General features: G+C 31.3%; 1 protein-coding gene across 2 annotated transcripts in view; it reads right to left on the bottom strand.

The window, feature by feature from the left end:
• The window catches only part of LOC139516341 (protein YIF1B-like), a 29350-nt gene extending 10156 nt beyond the window's left edge, over positions 1–19194 (bottom strand). Inside the window, exons 1-2 of one of the 2 annotated variants that reach the window (XM_071306395.1) lie at positions 18882–18952; positions 17399–17481 (exon numbers count right to left, since the gene is read on the bottom strand). Coding sequence is in view for 1 of the 2 variants with exons in the window: in XM_071306394.1 (XP_071162495.1) it covers positions 18882–18909 (28 nt within the window). In the remaining variant the exon portion in view is untranslated. Of the gene's footprint in view, positions 1–17398; positions 17482–18881 lie in introns of both variants that reach the window. The other variant, XM_071306394.1, reaches the window with a different exon arrangement.
• Positions 19195–22403: the final 3209 nt, after the last annotated feature.

Raw genomic sequence — 22403 nt, 5'->3', positions numbered from 1 at the left:
CTTCGTTATGTTTTTAAATCTGGACCCATAAAAGTTTAATTTTTACAGGTAAATGTAATTATGGGTGACGTGATTGTCAAACCTCTACCTGTTATATGGGTAATAAATATACAACTACCCGCAATAAATGTTGACATAACAGGAAAAAAGTAATAAAAGTCTTTTAAGACTGCTCAAAACAAAAAAATAACTCGTGCACGAAAAAGATATTTTGAAAGGTTAATATTCCTACGGTTTCGGTTTTATATTTTTCTCTTATCTTTTATTTTAATTATCACTCCCGACTCGAAAACTAGCATATTTTAACAAAAGACACAAAATCACAATCCAGTGATATGATTTTTTTTTAATTAAATTCTGCTCATAGGAAATAGCCTTCTACAATAATTAATTCAGAGCTCTTCAAAATTGACGAAGAACATATATAGAAAAGAAAGAAAAGAAAGAAATTTAAAATGTGTTCGTCAATCCATGTACAAATAAAGAAGGGAACTTCATCCAGTTCAACCAAAAATCTATCTGAATTTCACAAACTTCTAGATGATCTTGGTGTTGTCTCGGTGTTGTAACAAACACAGATGTTTCAGCAGATTTTGTACAGAATTAAAATTACTCTACCAAGTTGTAAATTGCTGGTCCTAAGCATGAATAATGGAGGAGCGAATTCAATTATTAGTCCTTTTATACATTTATAAGTAAAAATAAATAAATTCATAAAATTGGCCAGACAAGATAAATTCATCAAACCGGCAAGACAAGACAAGACAATTTATTACAACTTAGGCACTCGTTACAAGATTAAAAGTCAAGATTCTTATATAAAATAATCTCAATAATTGTACAAAATCAAATGTTTGATCGTATTTCACTTTTTTTTTTCAAGGTAAATAAATAACCTTTTTTTTTAAATTTCATTCTTCAAGTTTTAATTGTTTATTTTTTTCCAGACAGTGGACAATTGACATGACAATAGTAAACCAAGGAAGTTGATAAACCTCTGAGACTCTGTTTGAATGTATTTAAAACGAATGTAGGACAGAAAGTCACAGGACAAAAAGCCACAGACAAAAAGTCGCGGACAAAAAGTCACAATACAGTTTTTGAGAAAAAAATTCTTTGAATAAGAAAAAAACTAATTTTTAAAACATTTTTTTTTAGTTTGACTTGAAGTATTCTATATGAACAACTTTGTTATTTAAATGTATTGAATAAATATAGATAATGATTAAATAATTGTTATGTGCCAAGGAATATATCATTTGCATGATCAAAATTTAATAATTTTTCATTTATCAAGGCTTATGGAGAGTTGTCTCATTGGCACTCACACCACATCTTCCTATATCTATTATGAACAAATATCCAAAGCTTAGAAATGAAACAAATTAATTGTGACTCTTTGTCCTGTGATTTTTGTCCTATCAAATTTGTGACAAGTTTATGTCCTGTGACTTTTTGTCCTGTGACTCTGTTTACCATTTGAAAATGACATCTTCAAAGTTTCGGTGTTAAAAATATCCAGTCTTTAAAAACAAGTAAACTTTATCAAATACAAATACAATAATATATATTTAATAAATATTTACACAAACGACGAACAAAGACATCGTTCATTGTTTTTTTTTTACACCATGTTATCATTTTTTTATTACAAGGTACAAAGTCTTGACATTTTTTTCATAAATACATTCTTCAAGGCCATACATTTACACCTTTATTACAACTACGGATCAAGGTTATCTAGACTACAACAGGTATATTTTCTGTTTCATCAAACAGCCCAACGAAACATATACCCCAAATACAGCTGTGCAGTCCTTTTTTGTTGACCATGTGCTCTTTTTGTTCCTCATAGCAAATTACGATTTCTGTTGATTCTTTGTTTTCCTTACAAAACAGTGATTATAAGACCCTTTATGCTCTTATGAACTCCTTTATGGTCCTTTCTGCTATATTGTGCCTTTTTTGTGCTCAAAGGAGGTCCTTTATGGTGATTACGAGACCAAAAGAACATAATATGTTGTCATATGTTTGGTATGTAGAAAAATAAGTATCAGAAAAAATCTCTGCGTGGGATTTTTTTCATGAATTTGGATTATAATATTTAAATGTATAAATGATTTGGTCAATTTTAGAGGTCAATGTCTAACTCTATCTCTACCTCTATTACATGGCCCACAGCTGGTAATAGCATGAATAGTTCAGGTGGTCGTTGTTACAACCAGACACTTCTACCTAATGCTTTAAAACTTTTACTGGTCTAGTGCTATGGGTAATTTTAGATACCATGCATACATATGTACCTGTACTACTGGTAACCATGGCTCACATGGAAAAATCAATAGGACATTGAACAAGTTCCTAGTATGATAGATTTCAACACGTACCTGTAATACATATAGAATATCCAACAAGTACCTACTATACCAATAGCTAGGATATTCAAGAAGTACTTGCTTTAGATATATGACATTCAACTAGTACTTGCTATAACTATAAGACATTAAACAAGTTCCTACTATGATAGTAGGAAATTCAAAACTTACCTGCTTTATTCATAAGACATTCAACAAGTTCCTAGTGTACCAATAGCACATTCAACACGTACCTGTTTTATCTATATGACATCTAACAAGTACGAACTATACCAATAGGATATTCAACAAGTACCTCCTATAGCTATGTGACATTGACAAGTACCTGATATATGTAGAGGATATACATTAACTTCCTACTTTAACCCTAGGACATTCAACAAGTACCTGATATGACTTCAGGAATTTAACAAGTACATTTGTACCTGCTATGACTATATGATATTCATCAAGTACCATCCATGACTACAAGACATTCAACATGAGTACCTGCTATAGCAATACGAAATTCAACACGCACCTGCTATAACTATAGAAATTCAACAAGTTCCTACTATAACTATAAGACATTCAACAAGTTCCTACTATAATAACAGGGTTTTGCCACGCACTTGATATAGATACGGTATAGGACATTCAACAGGAACCTACTATATCAATGAGATAACCAACATTTACCTACTATAGCTATAAAATATTCAACAAAAACCTGTTATATTTAGAGGACATTCACCAAACTCCTGCAACAACTATAGATCATTCAACTAGTATCACTATGCCAAAAGGATATTCAACAAGTACATACTATACCAAAAGGATATTCAACAAGTACCTACTATACCAAAAAGGATATTCAACAAGTAACTACTATACCAAAAGGACAAGTACCTGCTGAAGATATTGGACATTCCAAATGAACTTGCTATAACTATAAGACTATAAACATGTTCCTACTATAGCAGTAGGAAATTCAGCACGTATCTGCTTTATCAATAAGACAATCAACAGGTTCTCAGTATAACAATAGAAATTCAACACGTACCTATAATATATATATATATATATAAACGAGTCTAAATTGAAAACTACGTTCAAACCTAAGATTGCGTTGGATAAAAACCGCAATTTTTATACGTGTGCCTGTAAAACAAATTTCGTTGTAGAAGGGTCTAAAAACAGCACAAACAACATTTTCCAAGAGACAAAAAAAGTGAAAAAGTACATTTAAAATATATATATATATAACTCGTCTAAAGATCAACCCAACAATATTAGTTCTGTAAATTTGCTTTCGCAAATTTTTTGTTCTTCCCTCGTCGGGATTCGAAACCATGCTACTGAGATATCGCGACACCAAATCGCCTGCACTGCAGTCGTCCCGCTAGACCACACGACCACCTGGGCTTCACAAAATAAAGCTTTCGGTGGCCGTGTGTTACCTTTCCTCGTCAGTTTTAATCTAGCGTCGTACTACAGTACATGATATATAAGGCAAGGAGATGTTATTGTTATATACAAACTGGTAGTATATATACAAGGTAATGAAAAATATACAGTCTGGTGATGAATAAAAAAATATTACAGAAATAAAGAGTGGTAGTTTCACCACTTTGTATATCTACCATCACTCTGTATATCTATCATCACTGTATATCTATCATTCCTGTATATCTATAACCACTCTGTATATCTATCACCCCTCTATAATATATCACCCCTCTGTATATCTATCACCACTCTGTATATGTATCACCAATCTGTATATCTATCGACAATCTGTACATCTATCACCACTCTATATATATCACCAATATGTACATCTATAACCACTCTGTATATATATCACAAATCTATAAATCTACCACCTCTGTATATTTTTCACCATTTTGTATATCTTTTTTCAAACTGTATATCTATCACCATTATCTATTACCACTATGTAAATCTATTACCCCACTGTATATCTTTCACCTCTCTGTATATATATCACCACTCTGTATATCTATCACCACTCTTGTATACCTATTACCACTCTGTATATCGATCAATTACCAACTGTATATATATAAATAAATATAAATATATAACAAGTCTAAAAGCGTACAACATCACCAAAAACACAATAAAACGAACATTATGTTAGATATTTCGGATAACATATATCCTTCCTCGGTAATTGCAAATATAAATATATATATACAACTCGCTCCATCTGTATATTTATCACCACCCTAACTATCTATCATCACACTGTATATTATCATCAATCTGTCTAACAACCACTACTGTGTCTATCAACCATCAATCTGTATATCTATCCCAATTCTGTATATCTATCACCCCTCTGAATATCTATCACCACTCTGTTTATCTTTCACCACTATGTATATCTTTCACCAATCTGTATATCTATCGACAATCTGTACATATATTACCACTCTGTATATATATCACCAATAAGTATATCTATTACCACTCTGTATATCTACCAACACTCTGTATATTTTTCACCACTTTGTATATCTTTTTTCAACCTGTTTATATATCAGCATTCTGTATATCTATCACCACTCTGTATATCTATCACCAATCTATACATCTATCACAACTCTGTATACCTATTACCAATCTGTACATCTATCTACATTCTGTATATCTATCACCATCCTGTTTATCTAAAACCACTTTGTATTTTTACCACAAAATTTTTATATATGTCATCAATATCTAGATTAGCTACCACTCTGTATATCTATTACCTCTCTCTATATCTATCATACCGATTCTGTAAATCTATCCCAATTCTGTGTATCTATCACCACTCTGTATATCTATCTTCCCTCTGTATATCTATCACCACTCTGTATATCTTTCACCACTCTGTATATCTTTCACCACTATGTATATCTTTCACCAATCTGTATATCTATCACTAATCTGAACATCTATCACCACTCTGTATATATATCACTACTCTGTATATCTATCACTACTCTGTATATCTATCACCACTCTGTATATATATTATCACTTAGTATATATCTATCACCACTCTATCGACACTCTGTATATCCATCACCAATCTGTACACATATCACCACTCTGTATATATTTTGCCAATCTGTACATCTATCCTGATTCTGTATATCTATCACTACTCTGTATATATATCACCACTCTGTATATATATTATCACTAAGTATATATATATCACCACTCTATCACCACTCTGTATATCCATCACCAATCTGTACACATATCACCACTCTGTATATCTATCACCAATCTGTACATCTATCTCCATTCTGTATATCTATCACCAATCTATATATCTATCGACAATCTGTACATTTATCACCACTCTGTATATATATATCACCAATATGTATATCTAGTACCACTCTGTATATCTATCAACACTCTGTATATTTTTCACCACTTTGTATATCATTTTTCAACTTGTTTATATATCAGCATTCTGTATATCTATCACCACTCTGTATATCTATTACCAATCTGTACATCTATCACCACTCTGTATACCTATCACCAATCTGTTCATCTATCTGCATTCTGTATATCTATCGACAATCTGTACATATATCTCCACTCTGTATATACATATCACCAATATGTATATCTATTACCACTCTGTAAATATATCACCCTTCTGTATATTTATCACCACTCTGTATATCTTTAACCACTCTGTATTTGTATCACCACTCTGTATATCAACCACCACTCCGTTAACTACTACCACTCTGTTTGTCTAATCTCATCTATACATCTATCACCACTCCACATCTATCTCAAATCTGTATATCTATCGTCACTCTGTATATATTTCCTTAAGTGTATATTTATGTATTACTGAAAAATTTATGTATTACTGAAAAATTATTACACCAGGGTTTCCGATATCACAAACTAGTCAAAACATTTACTAAATTTTATCATCGGTATAAAGACATCATTCGTAAATATAGCTCAACATGCAGACTTCTAATACGTTCAGGTATTTCACATCCAATTTTTTATGGTAATATTCTTTATAAAGCACAAAGGTGTCAGTATTCACCTCAGAAACTTACAAAACCTTTGAATAGACTTATTAAGAAGGGATATAATTACGATACTGTTGTCAAGTCATTAAAGATTGCATATTTTGGCGTTAATATTGAGTCACTGATAAGGTCTTTGCATCGGAACTAAACACATTTATTCTAAAACAGTTGTTGGCATGACACGGGTTATGTTCTTCTCATATATGTTATGATGGTATGATACTAAACCCCTAACGGGAAGGATTGTGCCTGATGTTCATATGATGAAATCATAATCTTTCAGTCAGTTTAATTGAAGTCTGGAGCTGGCATGTCAGTTAACTGCTAGTAGTCTGTTGTTATTTATGTATTATTGTCATTTTGTTTATTTTCTTTGGTTACATCTTCTGACATCAGACTCGGATTTCTCTTGAACTGAATTTTAATGTGCGTATTGTTATGCGTTTACTTTACTACATTGGTTAGAGGTATAGGGGGAGGGTTGAGATCTCACAAACATGTTTAACCCCGCCGCATTTTTGCGCCTGTCCCAAGTCAGGAGCCTCTGGCCTTTGTTAGTCTTGTATTATTTTAATTTTAGTTTCTTGTGTACAATTTGGAAATTAGTATGGCGTTCATTATCACTGGACTAGTATATATTTGTTTAGGGGCCAGCTGAAGGACGTCTCCGGGTGCGGGAATTTCTCGCTACATTGAAGACCTGTTGGTGACCCTCTGCTGTTGTTTTTTATTTGGTCGGGTTGTTGTCTCTTTGACACATTCCCCGTTTCCATTATCAATTTTATATATCACATACTAGTACAGTAAAACCTGTATAAACCGGCCGGCTACGGGACTATGAAAAAAGGCCGGTTTGGACAGTGAGCCGGTTTATTCAGGTTTTCGTTTGACCGGAAGTTAATGACTATTGAAGTCCGATATTTTGCATGTAAAAGTTCTCTCTGTCAGATTGTAGATTATATCTGATAAATTAAAATACTTTCACTTCTTCTTTCATTGTTTGCATTTGCATCATAATACTCGCGTTGTTTGGATTGTGAGACGAGAATTTCGATATTCTTCCATGATCGTTTATTTGAAACGTTGGAATGCCATGGCCGATTAAAAAGCCAGAATATTACCAAACGTAATTTCATCACTATCGAAACGTTGTCGTACAGTGTACAATATCCATTGATTGTTGCCATCCGGGTGTTTTTCATTATCAAGGTCATGGGAACCCAGGATTTTTGAAATCACGATGTAATTATTTCTTACTCCGCAATTTTTTTAATTTGTTCATCCAAGTTACAATGTAAGTTCAATCCGAGATATATTCGATGTGTCTTTTCGTTTAATTGACACGTTTATACTGTTTTAATAAATAATACAGCTCACTCCTGTACGATTGTCAGTTCACAGTTTAACACCTGACTAATTGATTATGCTGAAAAGCCATATTGTATAAATAAATATCTTTTGATTGCATATCGATTTTGAAATTAATTAGACAAACCGGTTTTGACAGGTCATAATTAATGTAATTAAGAGTATTGGGACTGCATAATAAGACCGGAATTCGGAATACACAAGGTCCGCTTTACAAAGGGTATTTTAACAAAGACTTTAAAGGAAAAAAAAATGGGACTTTCATTTTCGGCCGGAATGGACAGAAAACCGGTTTATTCAGGGTCCGGTTTAATCAGGTTTGACTGTATATAAATTACCTCTATGTAAGTCTATCACCACTCTATATATCTATCACCACTCTGTATATACATTATCACTTAGTATATATCTATCACCACTCTATCTACACTCTGTATATCCATCACCAATCTCTACACATATTACCACTATGTATATCTTTCACCAATCAATACATCTATCCCGATTCTGTATATCTATCACTTCTCTGTATATCTATCACCACTCTGTATATATATTATCACTATATCAGTCACCAGTCTATCACCACTCTGTATATCCATCACAAATCTGACACTTATCACCACTCTGTATATCTATCACTATTCTGAACATCTATTACCACTGTATATCTTTCACCACTCTGTATATCTTTCACCAATCTTTAAATCTATCCCGATTCTGTATATCTATCACTACTCTGTATATCTATCACCACTCTGTATATATGTATATATCTTATCACTTAGTATATATCTATCACCACTCTGTATATCCATCACCAATCTGTACACATATCACCACTCTGTATATCTATCACCAATCTGTACATCTATCTCCATTCTGTATATCTATCACCAATCTGTATATCTATCGACAATCTGTACATATATCACCACTCTATACATATATCACCAATATGTACATATATCACCAATATGTATATCTACTACCACTCTGTATATCTACCAACACTTTGTATATTTTTCACCACTTTGTATATTTTTTTCAACCTGTTTATATATCACCATTCTGTATATCTATCACCAATCTGTACATCTATCACCACTCTGTATACCTATCAGCAATCTGTACATCTATCTGCATTCTGTATATATATCACCAATCTGTATATCTCACGTCACTCTGTACATATATCACCACTCTGTATATATATCACCAATATGTATATCTATTACCACTCTGTAAATATATCACCAATCTGTATATCTCACGTCACTCTGTACATATATCACCACTCTGTATATATATCACCAATATGTATATCTATTTCCACTCTGTAAATATATCACCCCTCTGTATATCTTTAACCAGTCTGTATATCTATCACCACACTGTATATCAACCACCACTACTCTGTTTATCTAATCTCATCCATACATCTATCACCACTCCACATCTATCTCCAATCTGTATATCTATCATCACTCTGTATATATTTCCATAAGTGTATATATATCAAATACTTGTATATAAATTACCTCTATGTAAGTCTATGTACACTCTGTATATCTATCACCACTATGTATATCTTTCACCAATCTGTATATCTATCACTAATTTGAACATCTATCACCACTCTGTATACCTTTCATCACTCTGTATATCTTTAACAAATCTGTAAATCTATACCGATTCTGTATATCTATCACTACTCTGTATATATATCACCACTCTTTATATATATTATAACTTACTATATACCTATCACCACTCTATCTACACTCTGTATATTCATCACCAATCAGTACACATATCACCACTCTGTATATTTTTCACCAATCTATACATCTATTCCGATTCTGTATATCTATCACTACTTTGTATATCTATCACCACTCTGTATATATATTATCACTATATCTGTCACCACTCTATCACCACTCTGTATATCCATCACCAATCTGACACATATCACCACTCTGTATATCTATCACCAATCTGTACATCTATCTCCATTCTGTATATCTATCACCAATCTGTATATCTATCGAAAATCTGTACATATATTACCACTCTATATATATATCACCAATATGTATATCTACTACCATTCTGTATATCTACCAACACTCTGTATATTTTTCACCACTTTGTATATCTTTTTTCAACCTGTTTATTTATCAGCATTCTGTATATCTATCACCACTCTGTATATATATCACTATTCTGTACATCTATCACCACTCTGCATACCTATCACCAATCTGTTCATCTATCTGCATTCTGTATATCTATCGACAATCTGTACATATATCACCACTCTGTATATATATATCACCAATATGTATATCTATTACCACTCTGTAAATATATCACCCCTCTGTATATTTATAACCACTCTGTATCTTCCATATATTTATCACCACTCTGTATATCAACCATCACTCCCTTAACTACCACCACTCTTTTTATCTAATCTCATCTCTACATCTATCACCACTTCACATCTATCTCAAATCTGTATATCTATCATCACTCTGTATATATTACCTTAAGTGTATATATATCACATACTTGTATATAAATTACCTCTATGTAAGTCTATCACCACTCTGTATATCTATCACCACTCTGTATATCTTTCACCACTCTGTATATCTTTCACAAATCTGTAAATCTATCCCGATTCTGTATATCTATCACTACTCTGTATATCAATCACCACTCTGTATATATATTATCACTTAGTATATATCTATCACCACTCTATCTACACTCTGTATATCCATCACCAATATGTACACATATCACCACTCTGTATATCTTTCACCAATCTATACATCTATCCCGATTTTGTATATCTATCACTACTCTGTATATCTATCACCACTCGGTATATATATATTATCACTATATCTGTCACCACTCTATCACCACTCTGTATATCCATCACCAATCTGACACATATCACCACTCTGTACATCTATCACTAATCTGAACATCTATCACCACTCTGTATATCTTTCACCACTCTGTATATCTTTCACCAATCTGTTAATCTATCCCGATTCTGTAAATCTATCCCGATTCTGTATATCTATCACTACTCTGTATATCTATCACCACTCTTTACATATATTATCACTTAGTATATATCTATCACCACTCTATCACCACTCTGTACATCCATCACCAATCTGTACACATATCACCACTCTGTATATCTATCACCAATCTATACATCTATCTCCATTCTGTATATCAATCACCAATCTGTATATCTATCGACAATCTGTACATATATCACCACTCTGTATATATATATATCACCAATATGTATATCTATCACCACTCTGTATATCTACCAACACTTTGTACATTTTCACCACTTTGTATATTTTTTTTTCAACCTGTTTATATATCACCATTCTGTATATCTATCACCAATCTGTACATCTATCACCACTCTGTATACCTATCAGCAATCTGTACATATATCTGCATTCTGTACATCTATCTGCATTCTGTATATATATCACCAATCTATATATCTCACGACAATCTGTACATATATCACCACTCTGTAAATATATCACCCCTCTGTATATTTATCACCAATCTGTATATCTTCCACCAGTCTGTATATCTATCACCACACTGTATATCAACCATCACTCCGTTAACTACCACCACTCTGTTTATCTAATCTCATCTATACATCTATCACCACTCCACATCTATCTCCAATCGGTATACCTATCAACATTCTGTATATATTTCCTTAAGTGTATATATATCAAATACTTGTATATAAATTACCTCTATGTAAGTCTATCACCACTTTGTATATCTATCACCACTATGTATATTTTTCACCAAATTGTATATCTAACACTACTGTGTATATATATCACCACTCTTTATATATATTATCACTAAGTATATATCTATCACCACTCTATCTACACTCTGTATATTTATCACCACTATGTATATCTTTCACCAATCTGTATATATATCACTAATCTGAACATCTATCACCATTCTGTATACCTTTAACCACTCTATCTACACTCTGTATATCTATCACCACTATGTATATCTTTCACCAATCTGTATATCTATCACTAATCTGACCATCTATCACCACTCTGTATACCTTTCACCACTCTGTATATATATCACCACTCTTTATATATATTATCACTTAGTATATATCTATCACCACTCTATCTACACTCTGTATATCCATCACCAATCTGTACGCATATCACCACTCTGTATATCTTTCACCAATCTATACATCTATCCCGATTCTGTATATCTATCACTACTCTGTGTATCTATCACCACTCTGTATATATATTATCACTATATCTGTCACCACTCTATCACCACTCTGTATATCCATCACTAATCTGACACATATCACCACTCTGTATATCTATCACCAATCTGTACATATATCTCCATTCTGTATATCTATCGACAATTTGTACATATATCACCACTCTGTATATATATCACCAATATGTGTATCTACTACCATTCTGTATATCAACCAATTTTCTGTATCTATCACCACTCTGTATATCTATCACCAATCAGTAGTTCTATCACCACTCTGTATACCTATCACCAATCTGTTCATCTATCACCAATTTGTTCATCTATCTGCATTCTGTATATCTATTTCCACTCTGTAAATATACCACCCCTCTGTATATTTATCACCACTCTGTATATCTTCCACCACTCTGTATATCTATCACCACACTGTATATCAACCACCACTCTATTAACTACCACCACTCTGTTTATCTAATCTCATCTATACATCTATCACCACTCCACATCTATCTCCAATCTGTATATCTATCATCACTCTTTATATATTTCCTTAAGTGTATATATATCACATACTTGTATATAAATTACCTCTATGTAAGTCTAACACCACTCTGTATATCTTCCACCACTCTACATATAACTATCTCCACTCTTTTTATTTATCACCACTATGTATATCCATCCTTATTTGTACATATATCACATCTTTATATATATCTATTACCTCTATGTAAACCAATCACCACTCTGTATATCTAACAATAATCTGTATATCTATCACCCCTTTGTGTATCTATCAACATCTGTATATCTATCAACATCTGTATATATATCACCAACCTGTTTATCTGTCACCACTCTGTATATCTATCAGCACTCTATATATTTACCAAAACTCTGTATTTCTTTCACCACTCTGTAAATCTATAACCACTCTGTATCTATATCACCACTCTGTATATCTTCCACCACTCTCTATATCTATCACTCCCATGTATATTTATCACCAATTTGTATTAATATCACCTTTTTGTAAATCTACCGACACTATGTAAATCTTTCAACACTCTGTATATCAACCACCACTCCGTATATCTACCACAACTCTGTATATCTATCGTTATCTATACATCTATCACCACTCTATATCTATATCACCACTATGTATATCTTCCACCACACTGTATATCTATCACCACTTTGTCTATCATCCACCACTCTATATATTTACTAAAACTCTGTGTATCTTTCACCACTGTAAATATATCACCAATATGTGTATATATCACCTTTCTGTATATATATATCATCACTCTGTATATCTTCCACCACTCTGTATATCTATCACCACTTTGTATATTTATCACCTTTCTCTCTATATAAATATATCACCACTGTATATCTATCACCACTCTGTATATCTACCACCACTCTGTATATCTACCTCTACTCTGTTTATCTATCACAATTTTGTCTATCATCAACCACAATGTATTTCTACCACCACTCTGTATATCTATCTACACTTTATTTCTATCACCAATTTGTATATTTTGCAAATCGGCGGCCAATTCTATCATCCTCTAATTGAGGTCCAATTTTTGGCTCTTCTAATCGAAGTCCAATTTTTAGCTTCTCTAATTGTTGTCCGTTTTAATGGACCTATGGAAAGATCCAAACGCCGAGACCTTTTTGTCGACATGCCGTATTATACAAAAATATGTCTTAAAAACTGAACAAAACTGTGAAAATTGGGACAAAAAAGGTTTATAACAGAACTGAAAGTTGGATTGTCCGAGAAGAATAAAGATAAAAAAAAAAAGTAGTAAAGACAGTTCTAAGTCAATATTTTTACAACCTAAACATAGTATATGTGACAAATAAAATATATTATTTTTTCTCTTTTAATGTATTACCGATGTTTACAGGTGGCAATATCATTTTTATGTAATTTAAAAGCTTATTAAAAACAATGAAACGTTTGCTAATCGGACAACTATAGACCAGAGTTCAAATAAAGTGGATGTAAGCAATTATATAGCCCTTTACCTTTACAGCTTGCTGTTCGGTGTGAGCCAAGGCTCCGTATTTAAGACCGTATGTTTACCTATGACGGGTTTCTTTTATAAACTGTGACTTGGATGGGGAATTGTCTCATTGGCACTCAAACCACATTTTCTTATATCTATAGGGAACTGTACGTCCTTCAACAAGGAATCATTGAGCAATTAAAGGTCACGACATGACACATATAAAACAATTATTATACAACTAAAAACTAACTTAAAACAAAAAATCTGAACAACAAATATTCAAGACATAAACCAACGACAACCACTATACTACAGGCACATAAAATATTTGGCTGGGTTTAACATGTGTGTGAGCGCTTAATCTTCCTCTAATCCGAGACAATGGTGTAACAGCACAACATAAAAACATAATGCCAATTTATTTTGTATATTTTTCACTCCAGGTGTAAAACAAATGAATTTGTTGACAAACTTTTACAGAGTCCAAATTATAATACTTTAACAGTTGGCATTTATACTTCTTTATTTTGTCCATTGTTGAAGACTGAGTGTTGCCCTATATATATATTTCGTTTAGTTTTCTTTGTCGTTCGGTTCTTATTTAAGTATACTCGCATGTCATTTATCAATATGCATTTACATGTATAAGTGTAAGTGCAGCAATTTGTTATTCTATTATCCATTAATAGTGGACATCGATAAGAGAAGACTACTATAAATCGGACGTCGTTTTTGGCAATACATGACGGCACATTGTCATTGGGCGTCGATTTGAGTATCAAACAATTGGACGTCGAATTTAAAAGAATTTAATCACCACTCTGTATATCTAACAACACTTTGTATATCTACAATCACTCTGTATATCTTTCACCACGCTATACCCCGTGACACCCCTAATTATTTTTCTATAGCGGCTATGAAAAAAAAGTCCCCATTTTTTCATATTTTTTTTAACATAGTGCCACTCGATACGTTGCGCAAAAGATGCGCCTGTTTCTCCTCTACAAGACCTAAATAGTCATACCCGGTGACTCCCTCATTGTTTTTCTCAAGAAGCCATAAAATAGGCCAACCCCACTTTTTTCCGTTTTTTTCTTCAGATTTTTAGCCCTATAGTTTCAGATTTTTGAACATAGCGCCACTCGATTCCTTGCACAAAAGATGTTGTTCAATAGTCTAATATGAAGTTGGGCTATTGAAAGTATTCCGTTTAGGATGATGATAGTAACATCTGCTACATAAGTTGGTAATGAGAGTATAAGCTTTATAGAGGTAGTTTTTTCTAGAATTTTTCGATTAATTCTAGTGAAATTGTTTTGGTAGTGTTAGCTCTTATCCATAGATAAGTACTAGAGATACGTAACACGAATGATTGAATGACACATTAAATGATTGAATGACACATGAAATGACCGAATGACACATGCAATTTTAATCTTAGTTTAAAAAGTATTTATTAATGAAAATTTTTACAAGATTAAGTATTACAATATGTTATATGAAGTTTTATTCTTAATTAGCATAAATTGGTGACTTTTAAACATTGATTTATAAATAGTATTGTGTATTAAAAATGATTTATTAAAGCAGAAAAGTACATAAAATGTTATCATAATTTTGTGGATACATCTGTTCCTGATTGCATATATACGATTGCCCAATATGTTCAATCTGGACTACCAAAGTTGGGCTCTCATTTGTATAATAAATTAAAACTCACTGACACTCCATGAATTTACATGTATTTCATTTAACACTAAAAAAAAATATTTTAAGTAATTATTTTCCAGAAAGTCTTAAAACCGCCCAGGACCTCCTGAATGCACTGAGTACGAAAGGTTTTCTTAGAACAAAAATAAAGATACAAGTTGCAAAAAAATAGATCTAATTCAATGCAAAATGTGGCGATCAAACACCCGTGTTAACAGCGTTTGTGTAATGGTTAACAATGCACTGGGCACGTGTCGTTAAATAACAAACTAATAAACAATATAATAGAGTTGTAAGGTAATAAATTTCAGGTATTGGGCATTTGTCATCATCATGATTAGATTATCTAATTAACATAAAACACTTAAAACTTTATATTTCAATTTACTAATAAAATACAAAATGTAAGTACTAAAATGTAACATTAAGCAATAAAATGTATGATACCATATTTCACTGTTTTAATAGAGAAAATTACGGAAAGAAAAATGGAGCGTGATATCTTTTTTAATTAAGATTATAACTTTCTAAAAGGAAACCCTTTAGGACTTCTAAATGGTGTATTTCATCTGTGCTAAACTTATTTCAACATTAAAGTTATTTGTCCTAGTTAATTGTGCGGATGTCAGATTTATGTAACATATTTCACTATCTTCATAAGGAAAAATACGGATATTACATTCAAATTCTCTTAAAAGAAACTCTCAAGACAACTTCCCTCTGATCTTCATTAATATCGATATACCTGTAATACATATACATCCTAAATAAATCAATTGTTATTTTTTATAAAATTTAGAAAAATTAAACGTTCTAAAACGTTTCCCGTAAGAGTCTTATCTTTCATTATTCTGTCTGTAAAGATGCACCATGGTCTCTATATCTTATCCCTTATGACCATGAAATTATCTTCCAATGTGTCGTGACTTTCTATTGGCTCCTTTTTTCAGATAATCAATTTTCTCAGAATTTTCAGATAATCCCGGATTTTCTCAGATAATCCCGGTTTATCTCAGATAAACTAGGATTATCTCAGCTTAATTCAAATTCGAGAAAATTCTAGTTTATCTGAGAAAATATAGAAAATTCATTATCTGGAGAAAATCCCGGTTTATCTGAAAATTCTGAGATAAACCCGCATTATCTGGAAAAAATCGAGATAATCCCGGTTTATCTGAGCTTAATGTAAAAAAGTGAGATAATCCTAGTTTATTTGAGAAAATCCTGGTTTATCTGAGATAATCTAGGATTATCTATAAAAGTGGTTCAGGCGTGCCATACAGGTACACACTACAATTCCACAAGTGAAATAATGATTAGCAAAGATATGTTGCACAGCAATTAATTTTGAGCCAGCAAATCACAATGTTTTTAATAACTTATAACTTTAAAAATGCCCCCTCCCAATCCTGTTTTTTTATATTATGCTTAACGTTACAATTCACATAGTCGGATTTTTATAACATTTTAATTGTACATTAAGTGATACCTGTTTTGTAGTTGTCTCAATATTTCAGAGTTAAACTTTTTCTGAAATAACTTTATTGTACACACTTCAACAGTTTCTTCATACTACAATGTAATATGAGGCAGGTATGATCTGTGAAAGGGGACAAAGTCTGCATAAATTATTTTTTGAATTCAAACATATTATTCAGTGGACTGGGAAATTGGGGTCATACTCTAATTTGGCATTACAATAAGAAAGATCACAACATATGATAGGGAACGTTTACATAGTTTCAAGTTGATTTGACTTCAACTTTAACAAAAAATACCTTGACCATAAACTATAAAACAGGAAAAATGGACAAATGAACAGATGGACGCATATATACAGACGCACATAATGCCCAGTGTGCTTGTTTCTATCATTGTCTCTAGCTATGAAATGCAATCAGCTGATTTTTAAATTTCTGTCAAAATCATAAAGTAAGTTTTTCACATATTGTACACCTTATCGTCATTCCTGGGTGACCCGAGAATCTGTCCAACTTGAACTATTGACGTTATACAACGCTTACTTTTCCATTGTTGCAGCCAATGCATCATATATTTTGTATTATGACTTTACAGGAACCTTTGTGATGTCCAGTAATAGCCGACAAATAGCGATAAGGTATATTATGATCAGATTTCTGTTTCGGTAGGATTACCAAAGTGAAGCCAAAAGCCCCATGACATGTGCACGGATACACCAGACCACAGACTGCTCCTTACTCTGAGTTCAACATATTTAATGATTTATATATAATATTTCAATGTCTGAATTTTTTTATAATATGTCCCTATTTAAAACAGTAGAAAAATCCATAAAAAAAAAAAAAACCTGGAAAATTTCCCGAAATTTTCATTTGACTAATGAACTCAAAATCATTCAAAAATTTTTTTGTCGACTTTTTTAATTCCCGCGTACAAATCTACTTCCTTCTTCCGCTCTTGTTGTCGTGAGACTTTGAGTAGTCTAGTAAAATAGAGGAACTCAAGGATCATTTTTAATAATTCTTTGTCTTTGATATGAATTAACGTTACCTGATGCATTGCTTTTCTTTGTTTACATTGACCATGACGTCATAACTTAAATAACGTCAAAAGTAAAATCTCTAACAACAGAACCAAATGGAAGCATTATGGTATTTCTGTTTCTTTTTTTTTTAACAAATATGAAAGTTACAAAAAAAATAATTCAAACTGACTTATTCCCCATTCACAGGTAATGCCTGCCTCATTTTTTAATTGTAATTGTTAGATCTATTGATACCCATAATGAATTATTGGTGGGAGTTGAGTCAGAAATCACATAATTACCGACTCAAAAACATCAAACCCCCCTTTTTGTGGACGAAGGCTCTTACTGTAGAAAACATTTCTTTGTTGTGTGTGCCACAGATATTTTAAGTGAACGATTAACAATAAACATTTTAAAGACTTTTAACATGATTATCAATTCTTCACGAGCCTAAAAATCTTACGTTGTCTAAAATTCGACGGACTATCCATATTTTTTTCGTCTGAGTTGGCAGGACACACAGACAGATTTCAAAACTGGTTCCGTGATTTATCATTCACGATGAGATAGCTAAAGAGTTCATCTACTGGTTTCACAGAAGTCATCTACAATAAGTATTCAGTCCCGCACTAAGAACAAAACTATTAGAGAATATACATTTATTAAAAACATCGTGAAGCTTTTCGATCGAGGATATAACTCAGTTCTTATAATTAAATTTTTATTTATACGAATTTTCATTGTAAAGATATTGAAAATTTTACTAACTCATCACCAAAGATTCTTTATAGTTTCATTTTAAAAATATTTCTTACTGATTTAAAAATCTATATAAAACATGTCTCATTAGACCCACTCATTAAATGTTATAGGACAATCTACAACTTTGTGTTTAGTTAGTACATAGCTTTATTAATTTTTTACCGACTAGTATAGTATAGTACAATATTATTTTTTTACTGTGACTTTCATCTCCAACATTTTCTTTAAATAAAAAAAAAAATCGTGAATTAAAAATCTTCAATCTAACAATAAGATAATCTAAAATTCATGTGTTTACTTAGTATATAGAGAAAGTGTGTAGATTAAAGCTTTATAATGTTTTTACCGACTTAGTCACTAGTATAGTATAATTCAGCTTTATTTATTTTTTATTTTCATCTTCAAATTTCTTTTTCAATAAAAACAGTTCGTATTATTTTTCACACTGATGATCTAAAATCGTCAATCCAACAATAAGACACTCTACAAATAATGTTTACTTTGTATATAAAGTGTATAGCTTTAAATTTGTTTACCTAGTATGAAGTACAGTTTTTTTTTACTTTCATCTTATGTCATATACAGAACTATTTCATGAATAATTTTTTTTCACAATCCAACAACATTCAAAAGAATATTAAACTGTTAACCGAAATATTTTTAATCGTATTTAATCATATTTCAGTGTTTCTGATTTCGTACACAAGTTTCTCGAGACTCTTCAAAAGAGGGGCGAAAGATACCAGAGGGACAGTCAAACTCATAGATCGAAAATAAACTGACAAAGTATGGCTAAAAATGAAAAAGACAAAAAAAAGAATTGGGGATGATCTCAGGTGCTGCGGAAGGGTAGAATTGGTAACAAAACACCAGCCAGTAAGAATTTTTAGATTATAAATTTTGTTCACAACATCAGACACATACAGGTGTACAAGAAGACAATATAATTACACACATAAGATAATACATAGCGAGACAGGACAGACAAAACAAAAATACATAATATAATATGTTATATAAAAAAAATGATATAATTACTTAAAGAGGCACTATCTACGAGATATATACAAAAAAAATATTAAAATATGATATTTTTTGTTCAATAATTAATGAAAGTGAAAAAGTGAAATAATATGTCGCTTTTATCAGGCCAGTAAGGTTCAATTTTGTCAAAATAAGCTAAGAAAAAAAGATGACGACTTACTCACTTGTGAATTATCATCGATCTCATTGAATCCCTATCCATGAGAACTTCAATTTAATTAACACCTTTGCCGTTTGTTTGAATCGTCGTAATGTTTTTTGTTTTATTGAATGAATGAATGAATGAATACTTTATTTGCAAGAAGCATACACATGCTATGGCAAACGAAAATATATACAATATATGACAAACAAAAGACAGCAGAGAACAGTAGTTACAGAGTATACAATAATATTATGACAATATATGCGATCTAATTTTCCAAGCTGCATTTAAATAGTTACATAGTTTTACTGTCAGAGATTTCGAATGAGCTTGTAATAAATTATCTAACTTGTGCCGATTTGGCCAAGAACAGTAGAATAAAGGTAAAAATTCTATACGCACAGATCTATACGCTGGACGCTGGATTGTAAATGTTAGTAACAAAACAGTAAATGCGAGTTATAAATCTGCAAACTTTTTTGATTGGTTTAGTTGGATAGCAAGTCTTTGATTTTCTTTATAAGTCTTTCTAACAAAAAGAAAATAGTCAAAAACCATGATTAAAAAGGAAATTATCGCTCAATTTGTTTCAAACGCAATTGCAGGATAGCTTTTTTTAAGGAGGATTGCAGGGTGGGAATTGCCGGAAAGCTTGACACTAGTATTTCTTATAGGACTTTCAACAGATTATACAAATCGGTAAACAAAAAAGCAAAGAAGTATATTCAAATTTTAAACATTTTTTTTTATTTGCCTATTTAAGTGCCAGTCTGCCTAAGAATCAGGCAGTGGTGAAAACATGACAAAAAAAACCCACCAATCTGACATTGATTTTAGTTCATAATATGAAGTTATGCACAAAAATAACATTCATTTCTGTTTTCTGCTCTGGTAATAGAAGATACAATTTGGTTGAAATGCACTAGAAATTAACGAATAAGGGGAGATAACTCTGTAATTTGCTATCATTCTAATCAATTTTCTAACCAAGTTATTTGATATTACCAGACACACACAAACGAAAGACTAATACTTTTTAACTCAGGTTGATGGTTAGTATTAAATAGCATGATTAACTCGGTGGGTTTTTTCTTATCATGTTTTAATTTTTACCTAAATTGCCTGATTCTTACAAAGACTGGCACTTAATTAGTTCATGTTTTCTGTTTTCCTAAATAAGTAGTAGGGATTATAGTACATAACGTCTAGTTACTTACATACAATAAAAGAAATGAATACGACTTGAAATGAGTAATCTGTATTTAATACCACCAACTTTACAAATGCAGAAACATTCTATTAATCTTTACGAACAAGTGTCCATTAATAGATGCTTTCAAACAATGTTCACAAATCTTTAGCTGTTGAAGAACTGAGGCTAGACATGTGTCAAATAATTGTTGAAAAATAGTAAAAGAAAACCATGTTCCATGACCCTGGGTTTTTTTTTCGGTCATGGATATTCCATAATGACCTGATTCAGATAATGAAAAAAAAAAAGAGTACGTATCTCTTAATTGTATCTAAATATAGAAACATAATGGTCATGTTTTTTTTTTATCACAAGATATTTTGGTTCAAGTCATGGAAAATCATCACTTTTAAAGATCATGGTTTGTCATGTGATATCTGACTGATAAACTATGGCAAGCCGTTGTGGAATTTATTCCCTATTTATTAATGTTAATAAATCATTTATTAATATTAAATATTATTTTTTAATATTAATAAATCGAATTTTTAATATTAATAAATATTTTTTAATATTAAAAAATCGTCATTTTTTAATATTAATAAATAGGTTTTATTTTTTAATATTAAAAAATCATTTTTTAATATTAAATATTCGATTTATTAATATTAAAAAATAATATTTAATATTAAAAAATAGATCCTATTTATTAATATTAAAAAATCATTTTTTAATATTAAAAAATCATTTTTTAATATTAAAAAATCATTTTCTAATATCAATAAATGGTCTTATTTTTTAATATTAAAAAATGAATATTTAATATTAAATATTCAGGTTGA

Source organism: Mytilus edulis, chromosome 3, assembly GCF_963676685.1.
Source record: "Mytilus edulis chromosome 3, xbMytEdul2.2, whole genome shotgun sequence".
NCBI classification, from domain to species: Eukaryota; Metazoa; Mollusca; class Bivalvia; order Mytilida; family Mytilidae; genus Mytilus; species Mytilus edulis.
The sequence above is the reverse complement of the archived record's forward strand: the minus strand, read 5'-3'. Positions and strand labels throughout refer to the sequence as shown.